This window comes from Herpailurus yagouaroundi, unplaced genomic scaffold (genome assembly GCF_014898765.1).
Source record: "Herpailurus yagouaroundi ecotype Mexico unplaced genomic scaffold, PumYag 183, whole genome shotgun sequence".
In the NCBI taxonomy this organism is placed as follows: domain Eukaryota; kingdom Metazoa; phylum Chordata; class Mammalia; order Carnivora; family Felidae; genus Herpailurus; species Herpailurus yagouaroundi.
This window is the reverse complement of record NW_024412414.1, coordinates 5675817-5699450: the sequence shown is the minus strand read 5'-3', so window position 1 is coordinate 5699450 and position 23634 is coordinate 5675817. Positions and strand designations below refer to the sequence as shown.

The 23634-nt window shown below is 45.7% G+C and overlaps 1 protein-coding gene across 10 annotated transcripts in view; it reads right to left on the bottom strand.

Annotated features, from left to right (window-relative positions):
• The window catches only part of SRGAP3 (SLIT-ROBO Rho GTPase activating protein 3), a 255609-nt gene that overhangs the window by 73505 nt on the left and 158470 nt on the right, over positions 1-23634 (bottom strand). For 9 of the 10 annotated variants that reach the window (XM_040492089.1, XM_040492090.1, XM_040492081.1 and 6 more), the window contains exons 4-5: positions 18487-18549; positions 4145-4330 (exon numbers count right to left, since the gene is read on the bottom strand). In XM_040492089.1, the coding sequence (XP_040348023.1) occupies positions 4145-4330; positions 18487-18549 (249 nt within the window). Of the gene's footprint in view, positions 1-4144; positions 4331-18486; positions 18550-22813; positions 22819-23634 lie in introns of all 10 variants that reach the window. The other variant, XM_040492087.1, reaches the window with a different exon arrangement.

Sequence of the window (23634 nt, the reverse complement as noted above, 5' to 3'; positions counted from 1 at the left end):
CATAATCACCCAGTGTCCATAGTTTACATTAGGGCTCACTCCTGGTATTTTACATTCTATGGGTTTGGGCAAAGGTATAACAATATACATCCATCATTATAATATCAGACTGAGTAGTTTCCCTGCCCTAGAATACTCTGTGCTCCCCCTATCCATTTCCTCCCTGCCACCTACCCCTGGCAACCACTGATCTTTCTCCTGTCTCCATAGTTCTGCCTTTTCTAGGATGTCATGTCGTTGGCATCGTACAGTATGTGGCCTTTTCAGATTGACTTCTTTCACCTAGTAATATGCATTTAAGGTTCTTCCATGTCTTCTAGGGGCTTGTTACCTCATTTCTTTTTAGCACTCAATAACATTCCACTGTCTGGGTGGACCACAGTTCGCTTACCCATTCACCTACTGAAGGACATCTTGGTTGCTCTATTTTTCTTCATAACCATTCTTCACTACCTGAAATTATATTTTTTACCTCTTTGTTTACTTGCTGGTTTTTGGGGTCCCCCACTAGAAAGTAAGCTCTATGAAGTCAGGGACTTGATCTGCCCCAGTCATCACTGGGCCTGGAGCACCCAGAACTGTCTCTGCACAAAGTAGGCAGTGAGCACTTTTCACTGGTTGTGTGGACATGAATGGTGAGAGAGGCAGACTGAGCAGCTGGAGGTGCCAGTGTTGGCTAGGAGTTGGACGGCCACCCTGGGAAGCTGCTTCTGTCCTGGGCCAGCCTGGGCAGGAAGAGGTAGAAAGAAAGTGGGTTGGAGAGCTGTCCCTTTACCCCTTTCAGACGATGAGTCCTGTTCAGGGTAGAAAAACGGCTCTCCTTTAACAAACAGGGTTTTCCTCCTTCACCTAGGCACTCTTAAATCTTAAATCTTCCTTATTCCAAGCAAAACTATGCAAGTGGCTCAAGTGTCGACTGATGGATGAACGGATAAAGAAAAAGTGGTAAAGGTGCACTTGGGTGGCTCAGTTGGTTAAACGTCCAACTCTTGATATTGGCTCAGGTCATTTTGGGCTCTGCACTGAGCACTGAGCCTGGAACCTGCCTGGGATTCTCTCTCTCCCTCTCTATCTGCCCCTCCCCTGCTCATGGTCCCTCTCTCTCAAAGTAAATAAACATTTTTAAAAAAAATGATCTAGAGAATATAGTGCTAAGTGAAATAAGTCATTCAGAGAAAGACAAATACCATGTGATTTCACTCATATGTGGAATTTAAGACACAAAACTGTAAACAAAGGAAAAAGGAAAGACAAATAAAAAACCAAACTCCATGGCAAATAAACTGATGGTTACCAGAGGGGAGGTGGGTGGGGAGAGGGTGAAAGAGGTGAAGGGGACTAAGAAGGGGATTTAAAAAACCTTTCATTCCAGATCGTGTTCTCCTAGCTACCTAGTAGGGGTGCTTCCATGTCAACCTTTGAATTCTCTTCATAGATCTCCTCTGACCTTTCTCCAGGGCCCATTTATCCCGGGAAACAAATTCCTCCTGGTAGTTACAGTCCTGTACCAGCCACGTACCCGACTCCTCACAGAGAATTTTGAGACTCCTCACCCATTTCCAGGGTGACCCCCACACCACTTTCAGCCCTTCATGAATTTGTTACATTTTATACCTGGAAAGGATAGTAAAGATATCGTAGTTTAATTCACCCACTTTATAGGTGAGAAAATGAAAACTGAAAAGAAGTGGCTTGGGGGCACCTGGCTGGCTCTGCTGGTAGAGCACGCCACTCTTAATGTCAGGGTTGTGAGTTGAAGCCCCACGTTAGGTGTGGAGATTACTTAAAAAAAAAAAAAAAAAGTGGATTGTCCAAGAGCCAAATGGCTGATTAGCATATAACTCTGAACTAAACTTAGTCTCCAGATCTCCCAGCTGGTGGTCTCCCTCACCTTCTATTTATCCCCCATGTTGTAGTTCTGTAATTCCTTACCTGCTTGTCTTATTTTCTTTTTCTTTCTTTCTTTCTTTCTTTCTGTCTGTCTGTCTGTCTGTCTGTCTGTCTTTCTTTCTTTCTTTCTTTTCTTTCTTTTTTCTTAATATATTCACAGTATTGTACAATAATCACCACTATCAAAATTTAGAATATCAACCCCAAAAGAAACCCTATACCGATTAGCAGTCACTCTCCATTCTCTTCTGCCCCAGCTCCTGGCAACCGACAATCCACTTTCTGTCTCTGTCTAGTCTGGACATTTCATATAAATAGAATCATACAATATTATGACTGGTTTCTCTTACTCAGCATATTGTTTTCAAGGTACATCCATGTTGTAGCACGTATCAGCATTTCACTCCTTTTTGTGGCTGAATAATATTCCACTACATGGTTAAACCACATTTATTCATCCATTCACCAACTGATGGACATCTGGATTGTCTCTACTTTTTGGCTACTATGGATTATGCTGCTATGAACATTCATGTGCAGGTCTTTGTGTGGATTATGTTTTCATTTTTCTTGAGTAGATTGCCTAGGATGGAACTGTTGAGTCATATGGTAACTTTATGTTTAACATTTTGAGGAACTGACAAATTGTTTTCCCAAATGGCTGAACCATTTTACATTCCCTCCAGCAATGTGTAAGTGTTCAAATTTCTCTGCAACCTCACTAGCAGTTACTATTATCTGCCTTTTTTATTTTAGCCATGTTGGTAGGTATGGAGTGATATCTCACTGTGGTTTTGATTTGTATTTCCTTAATGACTAATGATGCTGAGCATCTTTTCATGTGCTTATTAACCACTCATGTAAGTTCTTCAGAGAAATATCTATTCAAATCCTTTACCCATTTTTAAATTGAGTCTCTGTCTAATTATTGGGCAGCACACTTTTCTTTGCCTTTGAAATTACCCTGGAATCTTACTTTATTTGCCTATGGTTACTTTTCCAGGTCACCGAGGCCCTGGTGAATTTTATTTCCACTCAATCTCCTATCATTTTAAGAGGTGTAGGATCATATAATCATTGAATTAGACCCATAGAAGCCCAAATAAACATCTGGTGCAATGTTTGGGACACAGAAGAGCTCAGAAATATTTGCTGATTGTATGGAATGAATGAATACAGAGAATTCAACAAGAAAATCAGAGCTTCTATGAAGAAAGAAACCTTAGAAGTGACCTAACCTAGGATGACAAAAAAGCATGTACGCTGACCTTCTAAATTCCCTGGCCGTGGCAGACATCATTAATTGATCACAGCTGTGTTTTTAACCGATGTGTGGAGGAGGCTTCACAATCTTCAACACAGAGCCCTGGGCGGGCACTACCAATCAATCAGAGTGGATGTGAGAGAGAACAGTCATTTGCCATCACTCTCAGATTTTTAAACTGAGGCTCAGGGGCGCCTGGGTGGCTCACTTGGTTAAGCGTCCGACTTCAGCTCAGGTCATGATCTCTCTAGTCCCCAGTTTGAGCCCCACATCTGGCTCTGTGCTGACAGCTCAGAGCCTGGAGCCTGCTTTGGGTTCCGTGTCTCTCTCTCTCTCTCTCTCTCTGTCCCTTCTCCACTTGTGCTTTGTCTCTTTCTCAAAAATAAGTAAACATTTAACTGAGGCTCGGGGAAATACTGTAAATGTGTCCTTTTCAAAACCCAGTCTGTCTGACTTCAATGCTAGCACTCCTTTCACCGTGCCCCACTAAAGCACTTTATCAGCTCCTATACATGGTAATTCTAAATCTCCCATCTTTAGCTTGTCCCATCTTGGAATGGGTTCTTCATTGGGTTCCCCAGGCACTGGTTGGCAACACAATGCTGTTTCCTCTTGTTGGGACACACTCAACCCCAACCAGTCCTCCAGCCACCAAAATGGACTCCCGAGCAAGCCCGTGCCCCGACAAATGTCCAGTGATTCCTGCCCATCTGAGAATGTGCTTGCTGGGCGTGATTCTCGTTACAGTTCAGCTCTCTTGTCGGCTGGCCCTTTCCCTGCCTGTTGATCCTGGCACAAGGCCAGGTCTGACAAGTGCTAGCGAGGCATGGCCAGCCCTGCCTCCTCCGTGACACTGACCTCCAAGAGAGCACATGATGGTGGCTCAGCACATGCACCCTCAGGGTGCATAGGGGGAAGGCTGAGGCTGTCAGCAGGAAGCATGCCCCTGCCTTCTACCCTGCCCTCAATTTTTCCTGGGCCTTCACTTACCTTCTCCTTCATCTTCTCAATTTTCTTCACAGAGCTGCGGCGCTGGGGCCGGTCCTCGTGTCGGAGCAGGTTCATGCTGAGGTCGCCAGACTTGTTGAACTGCTTCTCCTCCTGCTTCTCGGCCTCCTTTAGCTTGCTTTCTGCACTGATGCTCTCTGCATGGTACATGTGGTAGGTTTTCATGACCTGGGGACACAGGAGAGCAGGAAATCAGCAGCACGCACAGCCCAGCATGCCATCCCTGTGCTCCCGGCCCCCTTCAGGTTCTGCGTGCCAGTAACCTGTGCTGTACCCTCTTCCCACCACACACTTGGGCTCCTGGCCGTTCTTTACTTTCGCACAAACTTGGGGAACGATGATGGTCATCAGTGGCAGCTTCATCGCCATCATCATCATCACCAACTCATTAAGTCCTGACTGAATGCCAGGAATGGACGTGTAAAGAGGAAATTTAAGGGGCGCCTGAGTGGCTCAGTCAGTTAAGTGTCCGACTTCAGGTCAGGTCACGATCTCACAGTTCGTGGGTTTCAGCCCTGCACTGGGCTCTGTGCTGACAGCTCACAGCCTGGAGCCTGCTTCAGATTCTATATCTCCCTCTCTCTCTCCACACCTCCCCTGTTTGTGCTCTGTCTCTCTCTCTCTCTCTCCCTCTCAGAAATAAACATTTTTTTTAAAAAGGGGGGAAATTGAAAACCCCCAAGTATTTGGGGGTCTCAGAGGTGATATGACAAACTTGGCCCTCCCTCAGCTGCCCTCTCTGGCCCTGCCAGCCATGACTCTTGTCCCTCACTCCCTCCCTCCTCCCAGTGTCACTGGGAAAGCCCCTCCTCAGGGGCTCAGGGAATGCCCATGGGAACACGCAAATCGTCTCCTCAGCTGTCTCCTTATTGGCCTGCAAATGGAAATGGTTCTGTCCCCAAAAGGGGCATCACTGGGTAACCTAATTGCTATTCTACACTTTCTGAAAGAAACTCATCCTTGGCTAAACAGTGTATTCCCACAAAGCAAACTGCACTTTGCTCTTCTGCTTGCATAGTAGAAGTACATATTGTTATAGCAAGGGAATTTTTGAGACAGAAGAAATCCTAGACATCATCTAATCCAATCACTAAATTTTACAAATAAGGAAACTGAGGCCCCAGAGGGCAAAGTGGCTTTTCCAAGACTGAACAGTATTATCAGCGTAGTCTCCAAACTTTGCCTCCGTGTGGCCAACAGTACGATCAAGCTACAGAACACTTCCATTACACCACAGAGATCCCTCACACCCCTTTGCAGTAGGTGCCTACCCCTCCCCCGGCCCCAGACAATCACTGATTTCCTTTCTGTCACTGTCAGGGTTTTGTGTGTTCTAGAACTTCATATACATGGAAGCAACACATATAAATTCTTTGGGTTCCACCTTCTTTTGCTCAGCAGAATTTTTTTGAGATTCTCCCAGTTCTTTTTCATTGCTGAGTAGTTATTATTACATTGTATAGGTCTATCACTATTTGTGTATTTATTCATATGTTAGTAGTTACCTGGATTGTGCACAGTTTTGGTCTATTATGAATAAAGCTGCTAAAAATGTTCATGTATAATTCTTTGTGTGGACATATGTTTTCATTTCACTCAGGTAAATATCTAGGAGTAGAATGTAGGGTCATATAGGAAGCATATGTTCAGCAAAATTAGAATTCTGGTCTCTTTACCCAAATGTCCACTGATGGATGAATGGATAAAGATGTGGTGTGTATACACACACACACACACACACACACACACACGCACACACACACACACAATGGAGTATTACTCAGCAATCAAAAAGAATGAAATCTTGCCATTTGCAACCACGTGGATGGAACTAGAGGGTATTATGCCAAGTGAAATTAGTCACAGAAAGACAAATATCATAGGACTTCACTCATATGAGGAATTTAAGATACAAAACAGATGAACATAAGGGAAGGGAAGCAAAAATAATACGAAAACAGGGAGGGGGACAAAACATAAGAGACTCTTAAAAGGGAGAACAGGGGGATACTGGAGGGGTTGTGGAAGGGGGGATGGGCTAAATGGGTAAGGGACATTAAGGCATCTACTCCTGAAATCATTGTTGCACTATATGCTAACTTGCATGTAAATTAAAAAATAAATTATTATAATTAATTAACTAACTAATTCATTTTAAAAAAGAATTCTGGCCTCTTTTAATCCACCACTCTTTCTACCATACCATACTGTTTTCATAATTTGTTACTATTTTCTCGGCAGGTGTGAAGAGTTTCGGCAGCCTTAAAACAAGTTGGGCAGTCCCATATCAACAGGACTTCATCTCCCAGTTGCACCTTTCCTGGGTACTATCAAGTTTATGATCATCTGTGCTAAGAAACACACGAACTTTCTGGAATCCATTGCTCCTGAGCTTTGCTTGTTCTCTTCTCTTGTCATTTGGATAATCATAGCAGCTAATAAAGCAGAGGCTTCTACCTGGGGAAGGGATACACTCCTGCCTAATGGGGCCGTTTAAATCAGAGAACTTGGACCAAACTCTTGCTCAACATTATAACCTTATTCCTTCTCATCTGAAGTCCTGTGAAGTGAGTTTATTAGATGAAGAATTCCTCTCTCTTACCATTAAATCACAGCATCAGTCTGTTGCACAGAAAGCCCCATTTGCCATCGGCCAGGAGTTAATGTGGGAAGTATCTGTTGTAGAACATAGTAGGTATTGTAGAGCATGAGCTCTGATACAAATGTCTGGTGCAAATGTCCTGATGGTGCCTCTTACCAGCTGTGTGACCTTGGGCAAGTCACGGAACCTCTCTGACCTCTACTTCCTCATTGTAAAATGGTGATGACCACGACACCTACCTCATAGATCGTTATGAAGACTAAGTGAGCTAACGTAGGTAAAGTGCTGAGAACAACAACTGCCACATGATAAGAGCCACGTAGACATTAGCTGCTACCACCACCACCACCGTCATCATCACCCGTGATTTGGGCCGAGGGTTTGAGAACCTTGAATTTACTCATTTGAGTTTAGGAAAATGCTTACAAATCCTAAAGAACGTTAGGTATTGCACAAAATTTTATTCTCTTTTTCTTAAATATTTATCTATTTTTGAAAGAGAGAGAGTAAGCAGGGGAGGGGCAGAGAGAGAGAATCCCAAGCAGGCTCCATGCTGTCAGCGCAGAGCCCAACACAGGGCTTGAACTCACGAACCGTGAGATCATGACCTGAGCCAAAATCAAGAGTCGGACATTCAACTGACTGAGCCACCTAGGCACCCTGCAAAATTTTATTCTATACCATGTTTCTCCCTTCTTCTTTCATCTTGAAAACCTCCCCAAATGTCAAAACAATAAATGAATAAAAAATGCAATCAACTTTTCTTTATTGGTCTTGGTGGAAAGATCTCTTCTGTGCATTCCACCCATGTTTGCTTTTTTGAATTGCCCTAAAGCCTCTAGAGATGCTATTCTCAGTGATTTCTTCCACTCCTCATGCCAGTTCCACTAAACTTATTTCCAAACTCAATGGACCAGAAAGTGTGCCAGATCGATGTGTTCTCGACATCTAGTGGCCAAAAGGAACGACTGCAGGCTTCTAGAAAACCAAAGCAATTGTCTATTTTTCCACCATCTTTATGCCACAGCTCCGGCTCCAGGAATGTCATACATATAAGACTTGGGAATGCCTGCTGAAGTCTATCTCCAAGGGCCCCGCGTTTCCATTCTCAAAGTTTTTCTCTATTCCTCTGCATTCATGGGGACCACTGGTGTCTCTACTTTTCTACCATGCTGCTGGGGTGTTCATTTCTGGACTTACTCCCTTCTGGGTTCAATGATTCTTACAAAAGCCACTTTTTCTGTTTCAGCTGCTGAGGTCTGCTTGTCTCACCATTAATCTATCATCTGTGTTGAGTAGTTCAGAGGAAGAGAGAACGTTTCTATTTGCAATTAGATCTTCCTGTCCAATCATCCATGCATCCATCCATCTATTCACTCAAGGTCAGCATCCCAGCTGGGTGTTCTCAGCCTCCCACATTTCCCTTTGCCTAGTTTTCCACTGAACCACTGAGTACTTTTCCTGCTCTACATCAGGCCAAACTTGCCAGCACAGTCTCTGAGCTGAGTTGCAAAAATCCCATGATTGGATAACACAGCCCGACAACCCTGGGACCAAACTCTCTGAATCCAACTGGTAATTCTTTATCCTAAGAATAACAGTGAACTTGGTTGCCCAGGATGACTTATGTCACACAGCTGCCACAAAAGAGTTTACCTGGGGACCTCTCGAAAATGAGTCTAACTATATCCAGAATCCTCTAGATGATGCCTTTATTTAATTACCTGAAATACAGGTTTTAGCATGAAATGTCCTTAGCTCAACAGAACAGTCTGCTCAATACAGCCAGTCTAGGATGTGCTAATTAATGTTTAAAATTATGAATTACTTCAGAGTTTGCAAACCTCTTTTTTTATTATCTCCAAGGAGCATTTCAATGAATCCTTATCCCAACCCTGGGAGGCAGTATGATAACAATAATGGTGATAGCAGCTAACATTTATTGAGCACTTACTTACATGCCTGGCCTTGTTCTAAGCACTGTACATATACAAACTCTCTTATTTCACACAAAAACTCTAGAAGGTAGACACCATATGATCCCTGCTTTATGGATACGGAAACCACAAAATAGGGATGAAAGCGTCCTCTTCCCCGCAGGGAAATCAGGAGACCTGGTTTGGAGACTCAACCCCAACTTGCTGGGTGACCTTGACAGAGGCTTGTCCCCTCTGGGCCACCCAGTGGAGACCAGAAAGGGGGTGGGTAGGAAAGTGTTCCATAAGTTGTAACAATAAAGTGACTGGCTGACAGCCCCAGTGTTGGGGGTGGGAAGGGAGCAGAGGTGGATGCAGGCATTCAGCTGAGGCCAAGGCACTGAGACCCAGTCTTCAACTTGGCACCTCTAAAGGACCCCTCAGAGGCACCCACCTAGCTTTCTGCCCAGCTTAATGGGACGTTCGTGTTCCAACCCTCTAGACCCAATCAGGGAAGCCCTGTGGAACAAGTCTAGCACAGGCTGAGAAGGAGCCTGTAAGGACATGTAAGTTGAGACCATTGTTCTTGGACACAGATCAGTTTCATATATTCTCAAAAGGCTCCCCAGAAATCTTGGTGTATTAGCCCATCTTGAAAGAAACTGAGGCTCAGAAATGGCAAGTGGATTGTACAAAGTCACTCAGCGGGCCACACACCTAGGACTTCTGAGCTGTCTCTAGTAATCACGCTGCCTTTTGCTGTATACACTTTGCTTTCTGCATCTTCCCAAATGCTCAGATCATGAAAACAAGAAAATATTATATGCATAATCCTTCAGACCCTCTCTTGAATGCAAAAGAAGCCAAAGGAAATATGGAAGTTGACAGCATCAATTAAGGGACATGCTGGGGCAGGATAAGAATCAGTTGTTAGACAACAGGTTCTCAACAATGAAGTTCATGTGCACTTCCTCTTCCCCACAAGCAGGACCATCTCTGAGTCACCCAAGAGCTGTGTATGGGTGAAATCCTGGGCCAATGCATGCCAAAGACATCTCTGAAGGATAAGCAAAGTTCCCAATTTCAGTATGACCACCCATACTGTGTGGCCTACGTTCTCTGAACAACTTACAATCGCTATCTTATTTACTCATTGCACGTCTATACACTGTCTTACTGCAACTAGAATGCAAAGTCCAGAGATCCAGGACTTTGTTCATAAACATATTCCCTATACTAAAGCAGAGACTGGTATGCAGAAAGCATCAGTATATATTTGCATGAATGAATGAATGACAGCTGGCTGGCTGAGCGTATAGGTGGAAGGATGGGTAGATAGGGAGATGGTTGAATTGATAGATGGGTGGGTGGGTAAATGGGTAGATGGATGTGTGGGTGGATGGAAGGAATAGAGGAAGGAGAGAAGGGAGAATAAAATGGAGGAGGTACAGTTCTACTGCCTTTCACCTTGTGAATACATTTGAAGGTAGGGAGACAGCTACACCTTTGATCATTAAATATTTATTGAACAACTCATTACATACTATAGTGTGGAAGAAAGGGTCTCCACCATCAAAGAATACACACTGCAGTAGGGACATGGACAAGTTCACAAGTGATGATCACACAGTGTAACAAGTGCTGTGATGAGGGAAATGCAATGTGATAAAGGATGGCTTTCTGGAGGAAGTGACATCTAAACTGAACCTCGAAGTAATAGCTGTTACCTGGGTGAACAGGGCAAGAGTTGAGGTGGAATATTCCAGAAAAAGGGAGCAGTGTGAGTGCTAAGGCCAGAATGAGCAGGAGTCAAATAGGTTTGAGGAAGAGCTTACAGGTAGAAGTATATCAGGTGTTTCAGTACTAGTCAATGGAGTCACTTCCTTATACTCCCCCAATACTCCCCCTCAGTGGACATCTGTTGTTTTTCTCTGCCTAGGATCATCCAGTCCTCATTCTTCTGGAACAGCTTCCTGATTTTCTTTGAGGACATCCCCAAAAATTCCCCTCCGGCACTCTCAGTCCCAGTGGTTCATGGGAAACTGACTCCACTCTCCAATCCAGGAGTGGGCAGGAGATGCGGGGGTGGGCAGGAGACACAGGCCTGGCCAATCAGTAAACATTATGTTAACCTGGCCACAGTGATTGGAGCCCAAGACCCCAACCAGGTCAATCAGAGACAGCCCAGGACTTTGTTGGAAATGCTGGGAAGGGCAAATTAATTTTCCACCAGGATACACTGAGCTGATAGAAAGTGAGCTTGCAGTGGGGGACCATCTTTGTCACCCCTGGGAGAAGACTGCCTGATCATGAAGACATCACAGAGGAAAGCAAAATCAAAAGAGAGAGGGGATGGATGGATAGGTGGATGAACCAATGGAAGGGAAGAGGGAAGGAGGAGAAAGAGACAGAAAGAAAGGAAGGAGGAAAAGTGAGAGAGGGAGCAGTCTCCTGCCTTTGATCTGGTGAGCCTACTGAAGGTGTGGGGAGAACAGTTACACCCGGATCATCACATATCTATTGAGCAGTTTATGATATGCCAGGTACTGGCAGGTGCTGGCAATACTACTATGTGGAAAACAGACAAGGTGTTGGGCCTCACGGAAATACACACCCTACTCGGGAGAGAAACAAGTGTGTGAGCCTCTGAGATTCAATACAATGATTCTTCACTTCCTCAGTACGCATGGATTCCCATCCCTAGTTATTGAATGAGTCCCTGATAGCCACCCCACTACCCACCTCAGTGCCCAACTCACAACCAGGCAATACTGACTGACCGAGCAGGGGGATGCTTGTCCCACACCCCAGCTTCTGCCTCGCTGTTGCCTTCAGGGCTGCCCCCTGGCCTCCCTCCAGCCTAGGGAAGTCCCCTGTCCTTAAGATCCAAACTAAATGGCATCTCTTCTCTGTGGCCTTCTTGATGCCCAGCTGGACTTCATCTCCCCACCCCTCTTCCCACCATGTCTATGTCCCCACAAGGACATTTGTCGCACAGTGTAACGATATCCCATCTTCCGGACACAGTGGAGGATCAGCACAGGTATGCTGAGTGACTGAACGAATGTCTTGGCGGGAGAGCTGGGAGAGAGGAGGAGGTTGTCTGGAGGGAAACCTCGTCCCCTTGTTCTCCTTTGGACCGCTCCCACCCCTAAATGAACCTGGGCCACACCCTAGCCAGCAGGCTGCGATGGTCTGGCAGAGCCTGCCTTTCCCTGAGTTGGGAGACATGTCCTTGTCTGCCACCAACAGTGATGTGGCATGAGGATAAAAGCTGGAGAGGGGACTCAGAGCTCCTCGAGTTCCGTGCCTTCATGCCACAGATGGGCGAAATCAAGGGCCAGAGCCCAGCTAACTTGCACTGGTTGGCATTTCCCAAAGTGTGAGATGGGAACCACCTGTGTCAGCAAGACAGTTTTCAGGTGTTCCAGATGTGTGGTTAACTCTTTCAATTCTCTGATTTATCAGGAGGGAAAACTCAGTTCGGTGCTCGCATGTCAGCAGGAAGGAGCACTGTTGTATCTTCATCTAACTTGCAGAACCCTTCTGTTTACACCACGTTGTTTTTCATTCGCTAATGTGAACTATCATAACCTTCCAAAACAAATGCAGATAGGACTTTATATATATTTAAATAACTAAATTTATTTATTTAAGTAGCTTTGGGGAGTAGACTAGGAGCAAGCTCTGCCACTCCCCAGCTAGGTGACCTTGGGCTGGCCACCTGACCTCTCTGGGCCTCAGATCCCTCATCTCTAAAGTGGGGTGATGGCTCAGTCAGTTGGGCGTCCAACTCTTGATTTCGGCTCAGGTCATGATCTCATGATTCGTGGGTTTGGGCCCCACATTGGGCTCCATGCTGACAGTGCAGAGTCTGCTTAGGATCCTCTCTCTCTCTCTCTCTCTCTCTCTCTCTCTCTCTCTCAAAAACAAATAAAGTTAAGATAAAATGGGGTGGTAATACTATCACTACCTCAACGAGTTACGGTGAGGATGAAATGAATTAAGAGATGCAAAGCATTTAGCCCAGTACCCAGCACATGGCAAGCATCATATAAGAGTGGAGACTGATTATTAGGGATATGAAACAATCTCCAAGATATAACCACAAAACCAAGATGCAGAACTGTAGGTCCAGTTGTTACCACTTGCGTAAAAACAGGAGTGTGCAGGATACGTCCACACGTGTATGCTCTTTGATGAACCAAACATCTCTGTGAGAGGATACTGCTGAACTAGAAACGAGTAACCCAGGTTGTACGGAGTAAGGGGGACTCCGGCAACAGAGACACAATTCTCATCATGGAATTTTTATACTGCTTAAGCATTGCTTTTTACTGAGTGCATGTATTATCTATTTCTAAATTTAAATATTCAACAATTTTTTTCATGTTTATTTATTTTTGAGAGAGAAAGAGACAGGCAGACGGAGTGTGATCAGGGGAGGGGCAGAGAGAGAGGGAGACACAGAACTCCAAGCAGGCTCCAGGCTCTGAGCTGTCAGTACACAGCCCGATGTGGGGCTCGAACCCACGAACCACGAGATCATGACCTGAGCCGAAGTCACACGCTTAACTGACTGAGCCACCCAGATGCCCCATTAAATATTCAACAATCTTTTAAAAGAGAAAATCTCTCTGGCTGGAGTATGGAGTATGAATAATAGAGAGCAAGCCTCGGAGATGGGAGAGTGGTCAGCTGGTGATTGCTATTTTTCAGGCAAAACATTCTTAGGTCTCTGGCTGGCCCTGTGACAAGGGGGGAGGAGGGGAGAGGAAACACGTGGAAGTATACAAGAAAAATATTTATGCTTCATTCTTTCATAAAATACACGATTTAGCACTAGTGTTTGCCAGGAATTACGCTATGCTCTCTGCCACTCACTCTTCTCGGAACAATCCAGTGATGAGCTGGTAACATCCCCACTGTCTAGAGAGGGGCTGAGGCTCACAGGGTTTGACAACTGACAAGGCCTTGAACCCAGGCCATGCTGACTCTAAAACATGGACTCTTCCCAATACACAAGGTTGCTTTTCCACTAATTAATTAGGACACTGAGAGTTTTAAGTGAGTCAATTTGATGAAAAATATTAAATAAAGGAGACAGGGCCCAATGACACGATGGAACCATGGTAGTCACACCTGAATGACAACAGATGTGGAGATGTCGGTCTAGGAAGACTCAACATGAGCCTGGGATGGAACTGGAGCCAGAACCCAGGCTGCTGGGCTCCTAGTCTCAGGCTGTCTCTACCTCCTGCATCCCTGAGGGTGGGCATCAGAAAGGAAATGCCCTTGCAAAAATTTGCCTGGGGGTCCAGAGTTGATTTCATATCCCTGAGCCCGGTGCAAAATCAAATCAAAGCCTTAACAACTGGAAAATGGAGTCCATTCATTACTCCAATTAGTATCTACCTATCACCAGCTGTGGCTAGGTGCGGGCACTCCACATCACCCTGAAACAAGTCTCAGGGGCCCCTCCCGCAGCCCTGCCTGGGAGAGTCTGGAGCACAGTGACAGGGCACAAAGAAAGGGCCATATGGGGGATGTTACAGTATTTGTCACTTCAAAAGACGACAGATACATTTCATGATCTAGGGCTGTATCGAAAATCTGAACATATTTTTAGCTAAATAATGAAAACAGTGGTTTTTTATTGTTGTTTGTTTTGTTTTTGCTTCTTCAGGAACCATTGGCACATAGGCCCACACTCTCAACTTCTGCCCTTTCCCCCTCCCAGGCCAACATATGATGATCGAGACAGGTAGTAGGTCAGACTGATGGGAGTTTGGGGAAAAAGAGGTGAGGTAAGACAGGGTGTGTGTGTGTGTGTGTGTGTGTGTGTGTGTGTGTGTGTGTGTGTGCTCACACATGCACTTGTGCTTGCATACATGCTGGCATGTTTTAGAAAGGAGGGCACCTCAAGGTGATGAAGACTGGGCAGAGGGAAGGCTTTTTGAGTGAGTGAGTGAGTGAGTGAGTGAGTGAATGAATAAACAAATGAACAAAATGCCCAGGCCTGCAGTCTCCTCCACACCCTGGTCTCAGATGGAGACAAGCCTTTTCCCTAAAGTGGGTGATGGATGGCCTTAGCATTTATCTCTATCATCACTGTGCCCACTATTACTTCCTTAACCTGTCACCTCCTCTAGAAAACATGAAAAGAACTAAAGTGAGGCTTACTGGACAATGTTTTCTACATCATTTGTTCCTCAGTCACTGCTGTCATGACTCTGGGGCTGGGAAAGGAGGGGAATTCTAGTAACCAGGCATGGTAACTAGAAGGTGCTCAAAAGACATCCCTAATAATGAAGCGTGAGATTTGGGGTCCACGGCGTCCTTAGCAGCTGGACGGCTGCAGTGGGCTGTTTGCAAAGACGGCCACAACAGCCCCCTCCCTGGCTGCAGGGATGCCCCTTTGCCTTGTGACTTCGCAAGTAATTCCCTCTAAGAGGTGATGTTCACTCCTCCACACCTCAACCATGGACTTGGCTGCGTGACTTGCTTTGGCCAATAGCATATTTGCAAGTATGACACGAGCAGAGGCTTGAGAAGTGCTGGCACACTGGGTGTTTCCCACTTTGGGCTCTTTTTTAACTGGCCAGAAATCCAGAGCCGTATCAGCAGCCCTGGTTGAACTCAGCCCAAACTGCCAACCAACAAAATCATGAGTCACTGAGTTCTGACATCATTTGTTAGGTAGCCACTGAAAACTGCTACCAAGGCCTTAAGCAAGGTACTTCTTTGTGTCTCGGTTTCTTTCCCTGTAGAACATGCTAATTAAATAATACATACAAAACACCTCATACTGTGTGACACACATCCCAAGCACATACTACATGGACACATTTGTTACTATCCTTGTTTTGACAATAAAGAAAATGAGGTCCAAGACGTTAACTGACCTGGCCAAGCTGGTAGGTGGTGCAGCAAGGGTTCAAACCCAGACCTGTCTGCAGTCTGCCTCCCCTGCCGAGAATTCCCTTTCTCCTCCCCTCTACCCCTCTGTTCTTTCATCCTACCCCTCCAGAGGCACCAAGCTCAAAACTCAGCCTTGATCACAGCAGCCTACCTGGAGCCATCGCTTTTCTGAACCTTCGATTTCTATTGCATGTGCACACTCTCCCTCTCATTTCTTCACTCAGTAAGTGTGCATCAATCACCTACTATGTGCACGCAATGCCACAGGCTCTGGGCACACTGTGGAGAGCACGGCACAGCCCCCACAGAGTTCATGGTCTGGGTGCCTCCCCCTCGGAGTCCACATATCCAGCAGATACCACACTCTGTTTCAGACTGCTGTATCACCAGTTCACGTACTTTAGTCTTGTCTCCGTGCTCAGATTCGAAACTCATTGTAGGCAAAACCACTTTTGTTCATGTATTCATACATCCCTCCCACCTCTGCTTCAGCAAGCACCCTGGGAACACTGGGGATACACAAGATACTTCAAAGATGAATTCTTCAAATGTTCACAGCCCACCGCCGTGCCTCATGCAGTACTGGGTAAACAGCAGGCAGCCCCAGGTGCTTGAATTTAAATGCTTTCGGGGCAACCACTGAAGACTCAGCGTGTCGTCAATAAATGAGCTGGAGGTTGCTGCTGGCATTCTGAGGCTCTCATCCCTCCACGAGGGGCTGCAGGAGAGAACTGGGGAGGTGCTGCCCCTTCCTCCTCCACCAGCTCTGAGGCCATCGTCAGGCTGCCATGAACACAGGAAGCAGGGACTGACCTTCCTGCCTGGCCTGAACATCTGACACCAGCGGCGTTTCTGTCCAGCTGCCCTGCCCCGTGGCCAGCGAGGGCAAGTGCGCGCAGAGCGCCTGCTGGGTTCAGGGCACTGTGCTGGGCACCAGCACCATCTTCCGAATCCCCGCCTGCTCTGTCCAGTTTACACCTGCCAGCCCTGTTGGTCACAAGCAAGACTGAGAGGTGAAGTGCCAGAGGCCATACAACTGGGTTCAAACAGAGTCTCTGGGCATTAAGTGCACCGTTACTGACCAAGATCTGGCTCTAGGGAGATTGCACGCACACTGGCGACACAGAGATAACATGACAGATTTTTTTTCAACTGCCATAAGATTTCAGAGCCCAGAGGTAATAGCTTTCTAAAGGTGGAGTTTGGTCTGGGTTTGAAAAATGAGTATGACACACAAGAGGAGAAGGAAAGAGGGCAGTTGTAAGCAGGGGGAGCTACAGGGTAAAGGGGTCAAGCGGGGCAGTATTTGGGGTGTGCAGAGGGTGTCAAGGAGAGGAGCCTGGCTGGAGCCCAGAGGAAAGGTTAGAAATCTGGGTGGGAGCGGCTCTGTGTGTGTGTGACGGGGGCGGGGTGGTCCCTGGGACCAGGACCCAGGTGTTGAAATACCATAGAGGAGAGTGATTCATTCAAAGAGGTTCCTGAGGAACATAAGAAGGACCTAGAATGGGGAACGCTGGTCTAGAAAGTCCTCTACAGAATTCTGAATCGGGCAAGTCCCCATGTAACTGAGTGGGAGACTGAAGCCCAGAGAAGTGAATGCTTTGCCCAAAGTCCCATAGCTGGCTGGAGTCTGAGGCAGGACTTCCAACTTGAGGTCCAGGCTCTTGGGCAAAAGCTCTCGGCCCCTGAGGAGTCCACTACCTGCTGGCCACATGGGATGTGAAGATAGAAAGATAATAACATCTAAGAGAGGGGTCTTCTCACAGCCTGCTATTCTTTCCATTCCTTCCATATGATTTCAGCAGCAGAATCCCCACTTTTTTTTTTTTTTTTTAACGTTTATTTATTTTTTTGGGACAGAGAGAGACAGAGCATGAACGGGGGAGGGGCAGAGAGAGAGGGAGACACAGAATGGGAAACAGGCTCCAGGCTCTGAGCCATCAGCCCAGAGCCCGACGCGGGGCTCGAACTCACGGACCGCGAGATCGTGACCTGGCTGAAGTCGGATGCTTAACTGACTGCGCCACCCAGGCGCCCCAGAATCCCCACTTTTAATGAGAAACTTTATAAGGAACCCTGGTATACTTAAAATACAACAGTTTTCATCTGTCCTGATTCTCTCTGGCAGTGAAGAGTCTCGAGCTCCATCTGCTGGGGCTACCTTGCCCTGTTCCCCCCAGGTTGTCTCTGGGGCTCACCACATTCTTCCATAAAGAAGCCCAGGATCCCTTGAGGCACAATCAGTCAACTCGTGCATCATAACCTGGTGTGCCTGTGTTCCCCATTCACCTACTTGGATTCTAATACCCATTTCAAGTCCAGTCAGATCTCACCTCCACATCAGTAGTAAGGTCAGTTCTAGGCCAAGTTGTACTGTTCCGAAATCATTCCTTGGAGATGACAAGGAATGATCACCCCCTTCAACTCATGTGACCCTCCGAACAGTGTTCCATGTTGCAGACGAGAATACAGAAACCCAGATGAGCTACATACCTACCATCAATAGGCAGCAGGCGTCAACTTCAGCCTGTTGCACCTGACTCCAAACCCACATCCCTGCCTCAGGAGGTTTTATGTCCATGCTGTCCCCACCTTGACCTTGTGTATTCTGCTTTTACAGGTAACACACAGCAGGTAGGTCATGCAAGTCTCTTGTGAATTTATACAAACTAAACATGCCCAGGGCCCCACCCCAGGTATACAGAATCAGAAGCCAGGGTTGCAAACCATTACAGCCCACCATGATGACTCCCAGTCATTGGGGCACAGACAGAGCAAAAATGCCCACAGTCATTCCAGGTCTCTGGTTTAGACTCCCTTTGGCTCCTGGTGCTGAAGAAAGAGGACCCAATTCCAAACAGCAGCAGAGCCTCAGCAGAACTTACTGTGTAGAGCTCATTGGTGACCTTCAGGAGCTCCTCATGCATCTGCAGACCAATCTCCTTGCTCTGGAATATGAAAGAACAAATGTCAGAGGGGGAGAAAGTCACTGGTTGCATTGACCAATTTCCTTTTCAACACAGAAAGGGCAGGAATACTTGGGATGGGGTGGGAATGGGTACAGAAACCAACATAAACTTCATTGATCTAGACTTGAATTCCTCAACTTGTGTCCATGACACAAATCCACAGAGAGGGGCCCCTTGCAAAAGGAATATTCCCTGGCCAAATAAGTTGAGGAACCTTCTACCTCCCTGCATTGGTGATTTACAGAGACGTCATCATGTTAAAGATTCTGAGAAGCCCACAGCCAATCAATCTGTTCATCTTTCTTTAATTCGGTGGGTCCTAAGCTGATGTGACCAGAGTCTGTGTCCCTGGCTCAATACTCATTAGCGTCTCATGAGAGTGGGGTTCCACAGAACACAGTTTGAGAAGTAATGATCTAGCATCTCAATTCATCATGAACAGTACAGGTTAACAGACTGGATGGAGCACAAGGCAAAAGATCAAGGTTGTTGCCTCCACTGCATCACTGATGGGCCATGTGGCCCTGGAGTCTTACTTACACATCTTTAAATAAACTAGAGCATCACAAAGCTTGGTCTGGGGGTCACTGCTGAGTGCTATACTAAAAAGGGGGGCAGAGGCTTTTGTAGGCAAATACACTTGGGAAAGCTAGTTGAACAAAGAGAGATAGGTTCTCTTATGCAGGACTTTTCAGAGGCTTTCACACCCTTATATGCACGGCTTTCTACAGAGAGCTGTAGTATACAGTTTAGACGACCTCAATTTTTTTTCCACGAGGTGACATACACATTTAGTATATTGAGAAATGCAGTTCAGAATACAATTCACAAATCATCTCCAGGTCTCACCCAGCCTGAAGAGTTTAGGATTCTCTGTTACTTAAGGTATTATTATTATCATCATCATCATCATCATCATCATTATTATTATTATTATTTTGGTTAATACTTTCCCTGTTTGCCTGGACTATCATGTGAAGTTTCCATGTTGAAAATGGGAGCCCTGAAAAATCAAAAACACAAGGAACAACAAGTGTTGGTAAGGGCGTGGAGAAAAAGGAACCCTCGTGCACTATTGGTGGGAATGCAAACTGGTGCAGCCACTGTAGAAAGCAGTATGGATGTTCCTCAAAAAATTAAAAATAGAAATACCATAATATTCAGTAATTTCACTATTGGGTATTTACCTAAATAAAATGAACACTAATTCTAAAAGATATATGCACCCTTATGTTTATTGCAGCATTATTTACAATAGTCAAGATATAGAAGCAGCCCAAGTACCCATCAATGAATGGATAAAGATACAGTGTATACATATGTAATGGAATATTATTCAGAATGAAACCTTGCCATTTGCAACAACATGGAGGAACCTAGAGGGTACAATGCTAAATTAAATAAGCCAGTCAGAGGAAGACAAATACCATATGGTTTCACTCATACGTGGAATTTAAGAAACAAAACAAAAAAAGACAACCCCCAAAATGGACTTTTAAATACAGGGAACAAATTGGTGGCTGCCAGAGGGGTGAGGGGTGGGAGGATGGGTGAAATAGGTGAAGGGGGGTGCAGTGCTCCAGGGTGGCTCAGTCCGTGAACCGTCTGACCTCGGCTCAGGTCATGACCTCGTGGTTCGTGGGTTCAAGCCCCACATCAGGCTCTGTGCTGACAGCTCAGAGCCTGAAGCCTGCTTCAGATTCTGTGTCTCCATTGCTCTCTCTGCCCCTTACCCTCTCATGCTCTGTCACTGTCTCTCTCTCAAAAATAAATTAAAAATTTTTTTTAATTTGAAGAAATAGGTGAAGGGGATTAAGAGTACACTTACAGTGATGTCCACTAATGTATAGAACTGTTGAATCATTATTTTGTACACCTGACACTAATATAACACTGTATGTTAATTATACTTGAACTTAAAAAAACAAAAAGAAAACAGGAGCCCTGATCTTTGCTGCCTGAGAGCTGAGTCATCCTGCTCCCCCCTTTCAGCTCCCTCAGCTCAAGCATGACCAGCAAAAGATGGGCAGAGACCAGCTTTCCTCCCTTCCCCACTTAGGTCAGGAGCCCCTGCACTCAGCAGTGACAGAGGAAGAGTCAGGACCAGACATGATGACTTTCTAGGCTCCTTCTCCTCACCCCATAGTCCTTCTCTCAGCTTCTGGTACTGCAATTGCCAGAAAGCGCCCATCTGAAGGTAGCCCTTGCCTGCACAAGATCTCTTAAAAGAGAGCAAAAGCTTTAGGCAGTCCAGAGATCTGCTTCGACCTCCCTGCAGCTCTGGTGGCTAAAGATAGGGGACCCAGTCCAAAACCATAGCGGAGCCTGAGCAGAACCTCCTGTGCAGAGCTCACAGGGGAACCTTCAGTTGCATCCCGTGCATTTGCAGTGGTGCTCAATGAACCTAACCAGCTATGCTCATCTCCTATTCCTGATTCTCACAAGGAAGCACTCAGCCTGTGCCTCAGTTTCCCCTGTGGCCCCTCCCCCTGACTTTTGCCCCACTGCTGACTCTGGACTCTCTGACACTCTCCAGTGGCCTCCTCTCAGTCCTCAGTGTCACTAACCTCTCTGACACCCAAGACCCAGTTTCTTATGTATTTATTTTTATGATCTAACTTTTATGATAGGTAATAAATGCACATGGTTAAAGAAACTCTAACAGTCAGTAAAGTAAAAAGTTAAAAGGAAGTCTCCCAGGCTCCCAGAACCTCACCAGAGACACCTGCTATTAGAAGTTTCTTTTTGGGCACCTGGGTGGCTCAGCCAGTTAAGCATCCGACTTCAGCTCAGATCATGATTTTGCAGTTCTTAGGTTTGAGCCCTGCATCTAGCTCCGTGCTGACAGCTCAGAGCCTGGAGCCTGCTGTGAATTCTATGTCTCCCTCTCTCTCTGCCCCTTCCTCCCCCCCAAAATAAATAAACATTAAAAAATTTTTAAAACAATAAGTTTCTTTTGAGGGGCATGTGGGTGTTGGTAAACATCCAACTCTTGATTTCGGCTCAGATCATGATCCCAGGGTTGTGGGATCAAGCCCTATGTCAGGCTCTACACTAAGTGTGAAACCTGCTAAAGATTCTCATTCTCTCTCTCTCTCTCTCTCTCTCTCTCTCTCTCTCTCTCTCTGCCCCTCTCCCCTGCTTGCACTCTATCTCTCCAAAATAATAATAATTTAAAAAGAGAAGTTTCTTTTGATACCTTCCAGAAACAGCTACAGATATACAAACATACATTTGGATAGTGTATATTCTTTTTTTTTTTTAACACAAATAGATGTATTCTATACACATCTTTTCATCTTGCTTTTTTCCACCCAACAATATGTTTGAGATTTCTCCTTTGCAGCCATGCAGCTCCTGCATCCTCCTTTTTTAATAGCTTCTTGGTGTTCCATATACCAGATATGTCATAATTTATTAACCAACTCCATAGCAATGGATATTTAGGTTGTCTCCAGTCACTTTTAATATTTCAGACAATGATGTGGTGAACATCCTTGTACCCTGTCACTGCACACATGGGCAGAGACCCCTGTCAGATAAATTCCTAAGTCCTGCCTCTGAAACCCCCACCAGCCTTGCTTTCTCAAGCCCTGCCCCTGCCAGCTCCACACACACTCCTGCCTCCAGCTTCTGCTTCTTAGTGACCCGCAGCCATGTTACCATTTCTGTAGCAGTCCTCTCTCCCTGGCTCTGTCCTCAAATAGCTTGAGCCCAAGTTCAAAGACCTATAGCTTCAGCTGTTGCAGAACAATATGGTTTTAATGTCTCCTCATCATATCAAACTAAAATTATCCAAAATCAAATATGAAATTTCCACCATCTCCTTGAGTTTGGTCAATGGGATAATATCTTCCCAAGCATGGCAATGGGAAACCTTGGAGTTATTCTTTTTTAATGTTTATTTATTTACTTTGAGACAGAGAGAAAGAGAATGCATCCACATGCACAAGCAGGGGAGGGGCAGAGAAAGAGAGAATCCCAAGCAGGCTCTGCACTATCAGAGCACAGCCTGACACAGGGTTCGAACTCATGAACCATGAGATCATGACCTGAGCCGAAATCAAGAGTCAGATGCTTAACCACGTGAGCCACCCAGGTGCCCCTGGAGTTAATTTTGAAAAAATTTGTTTATTTCTTCCCCTCCAATCCAATCTGTCACTGTGTCCTACCTTCAAGCTGCTCAATTTTATTCTCTGTAGCAGATAAGGCTGACTCCCTCCCCAACATCCATCCCCAACACCCTTTCTGCTTCCTAAAAGAGCCATGAATTTGGCTTTTTATTGATTCTTCCAGCTGAGTTCTTCCACGGAAGCTGACTCTGGATTCTGGTATGCACTATTAGCCCAGAGCTAAACATGTGACTTAACTGGATAGAACGGAAGGACAAAGATGGTTCAGGAAAGGTTTTAGCTCTTCTACTGAGGGCTCCAGCTGCTACCAGTAGGCATTTTAGGACCAGAAGAGGAAGAAACCTTGGGTAGCAGAGCAAAAGAAACCTGGCTCCTTCATGACCTCCTGAGAAACTGGTTCAACTGAACCCAGAGCCTGCCTCCAAGTGAACTTCCACTTCTGGGACTTTGCTGGTTAAGCCACTTTAAACGATGGTTTTCTTTTGCTTGCAGTCAAAGGCAACCTAAGTAACTAGGACCACAAGTCCCAGAACAATCACATCATCACTGCAGGACCCAGATTTCTAAAACTGTGCCTTAACTAAGCCCCTAACTCTTGTCCCCAGTTCTGCATGCCTATGCCAGTATAATTTTGTATTTTATTCCCTCCAGAGCCTCCTCAATCAAAATCAAGACCCAGGTCTTTAGCTTAACTTATGAGGCTCTATATGATTAGCACGGGTCTGGTTCCACAGTGGAGAGGGCTGAATTTTGGAGCCAGGGACCAGGATTGGAAATGAGGCTTTAAGCCAGTTAACCTCTGGGCATCTCAGCTTCCCCATGTGTAAAATAAGCACCTGTTTGTGTCCTTCTTGGCACTTATTAAGGGAAGTGCAATGATCTTGCTTGCTTATGTGTCAATTTATTTACCATTTGTTTCCCCCACTTGAAT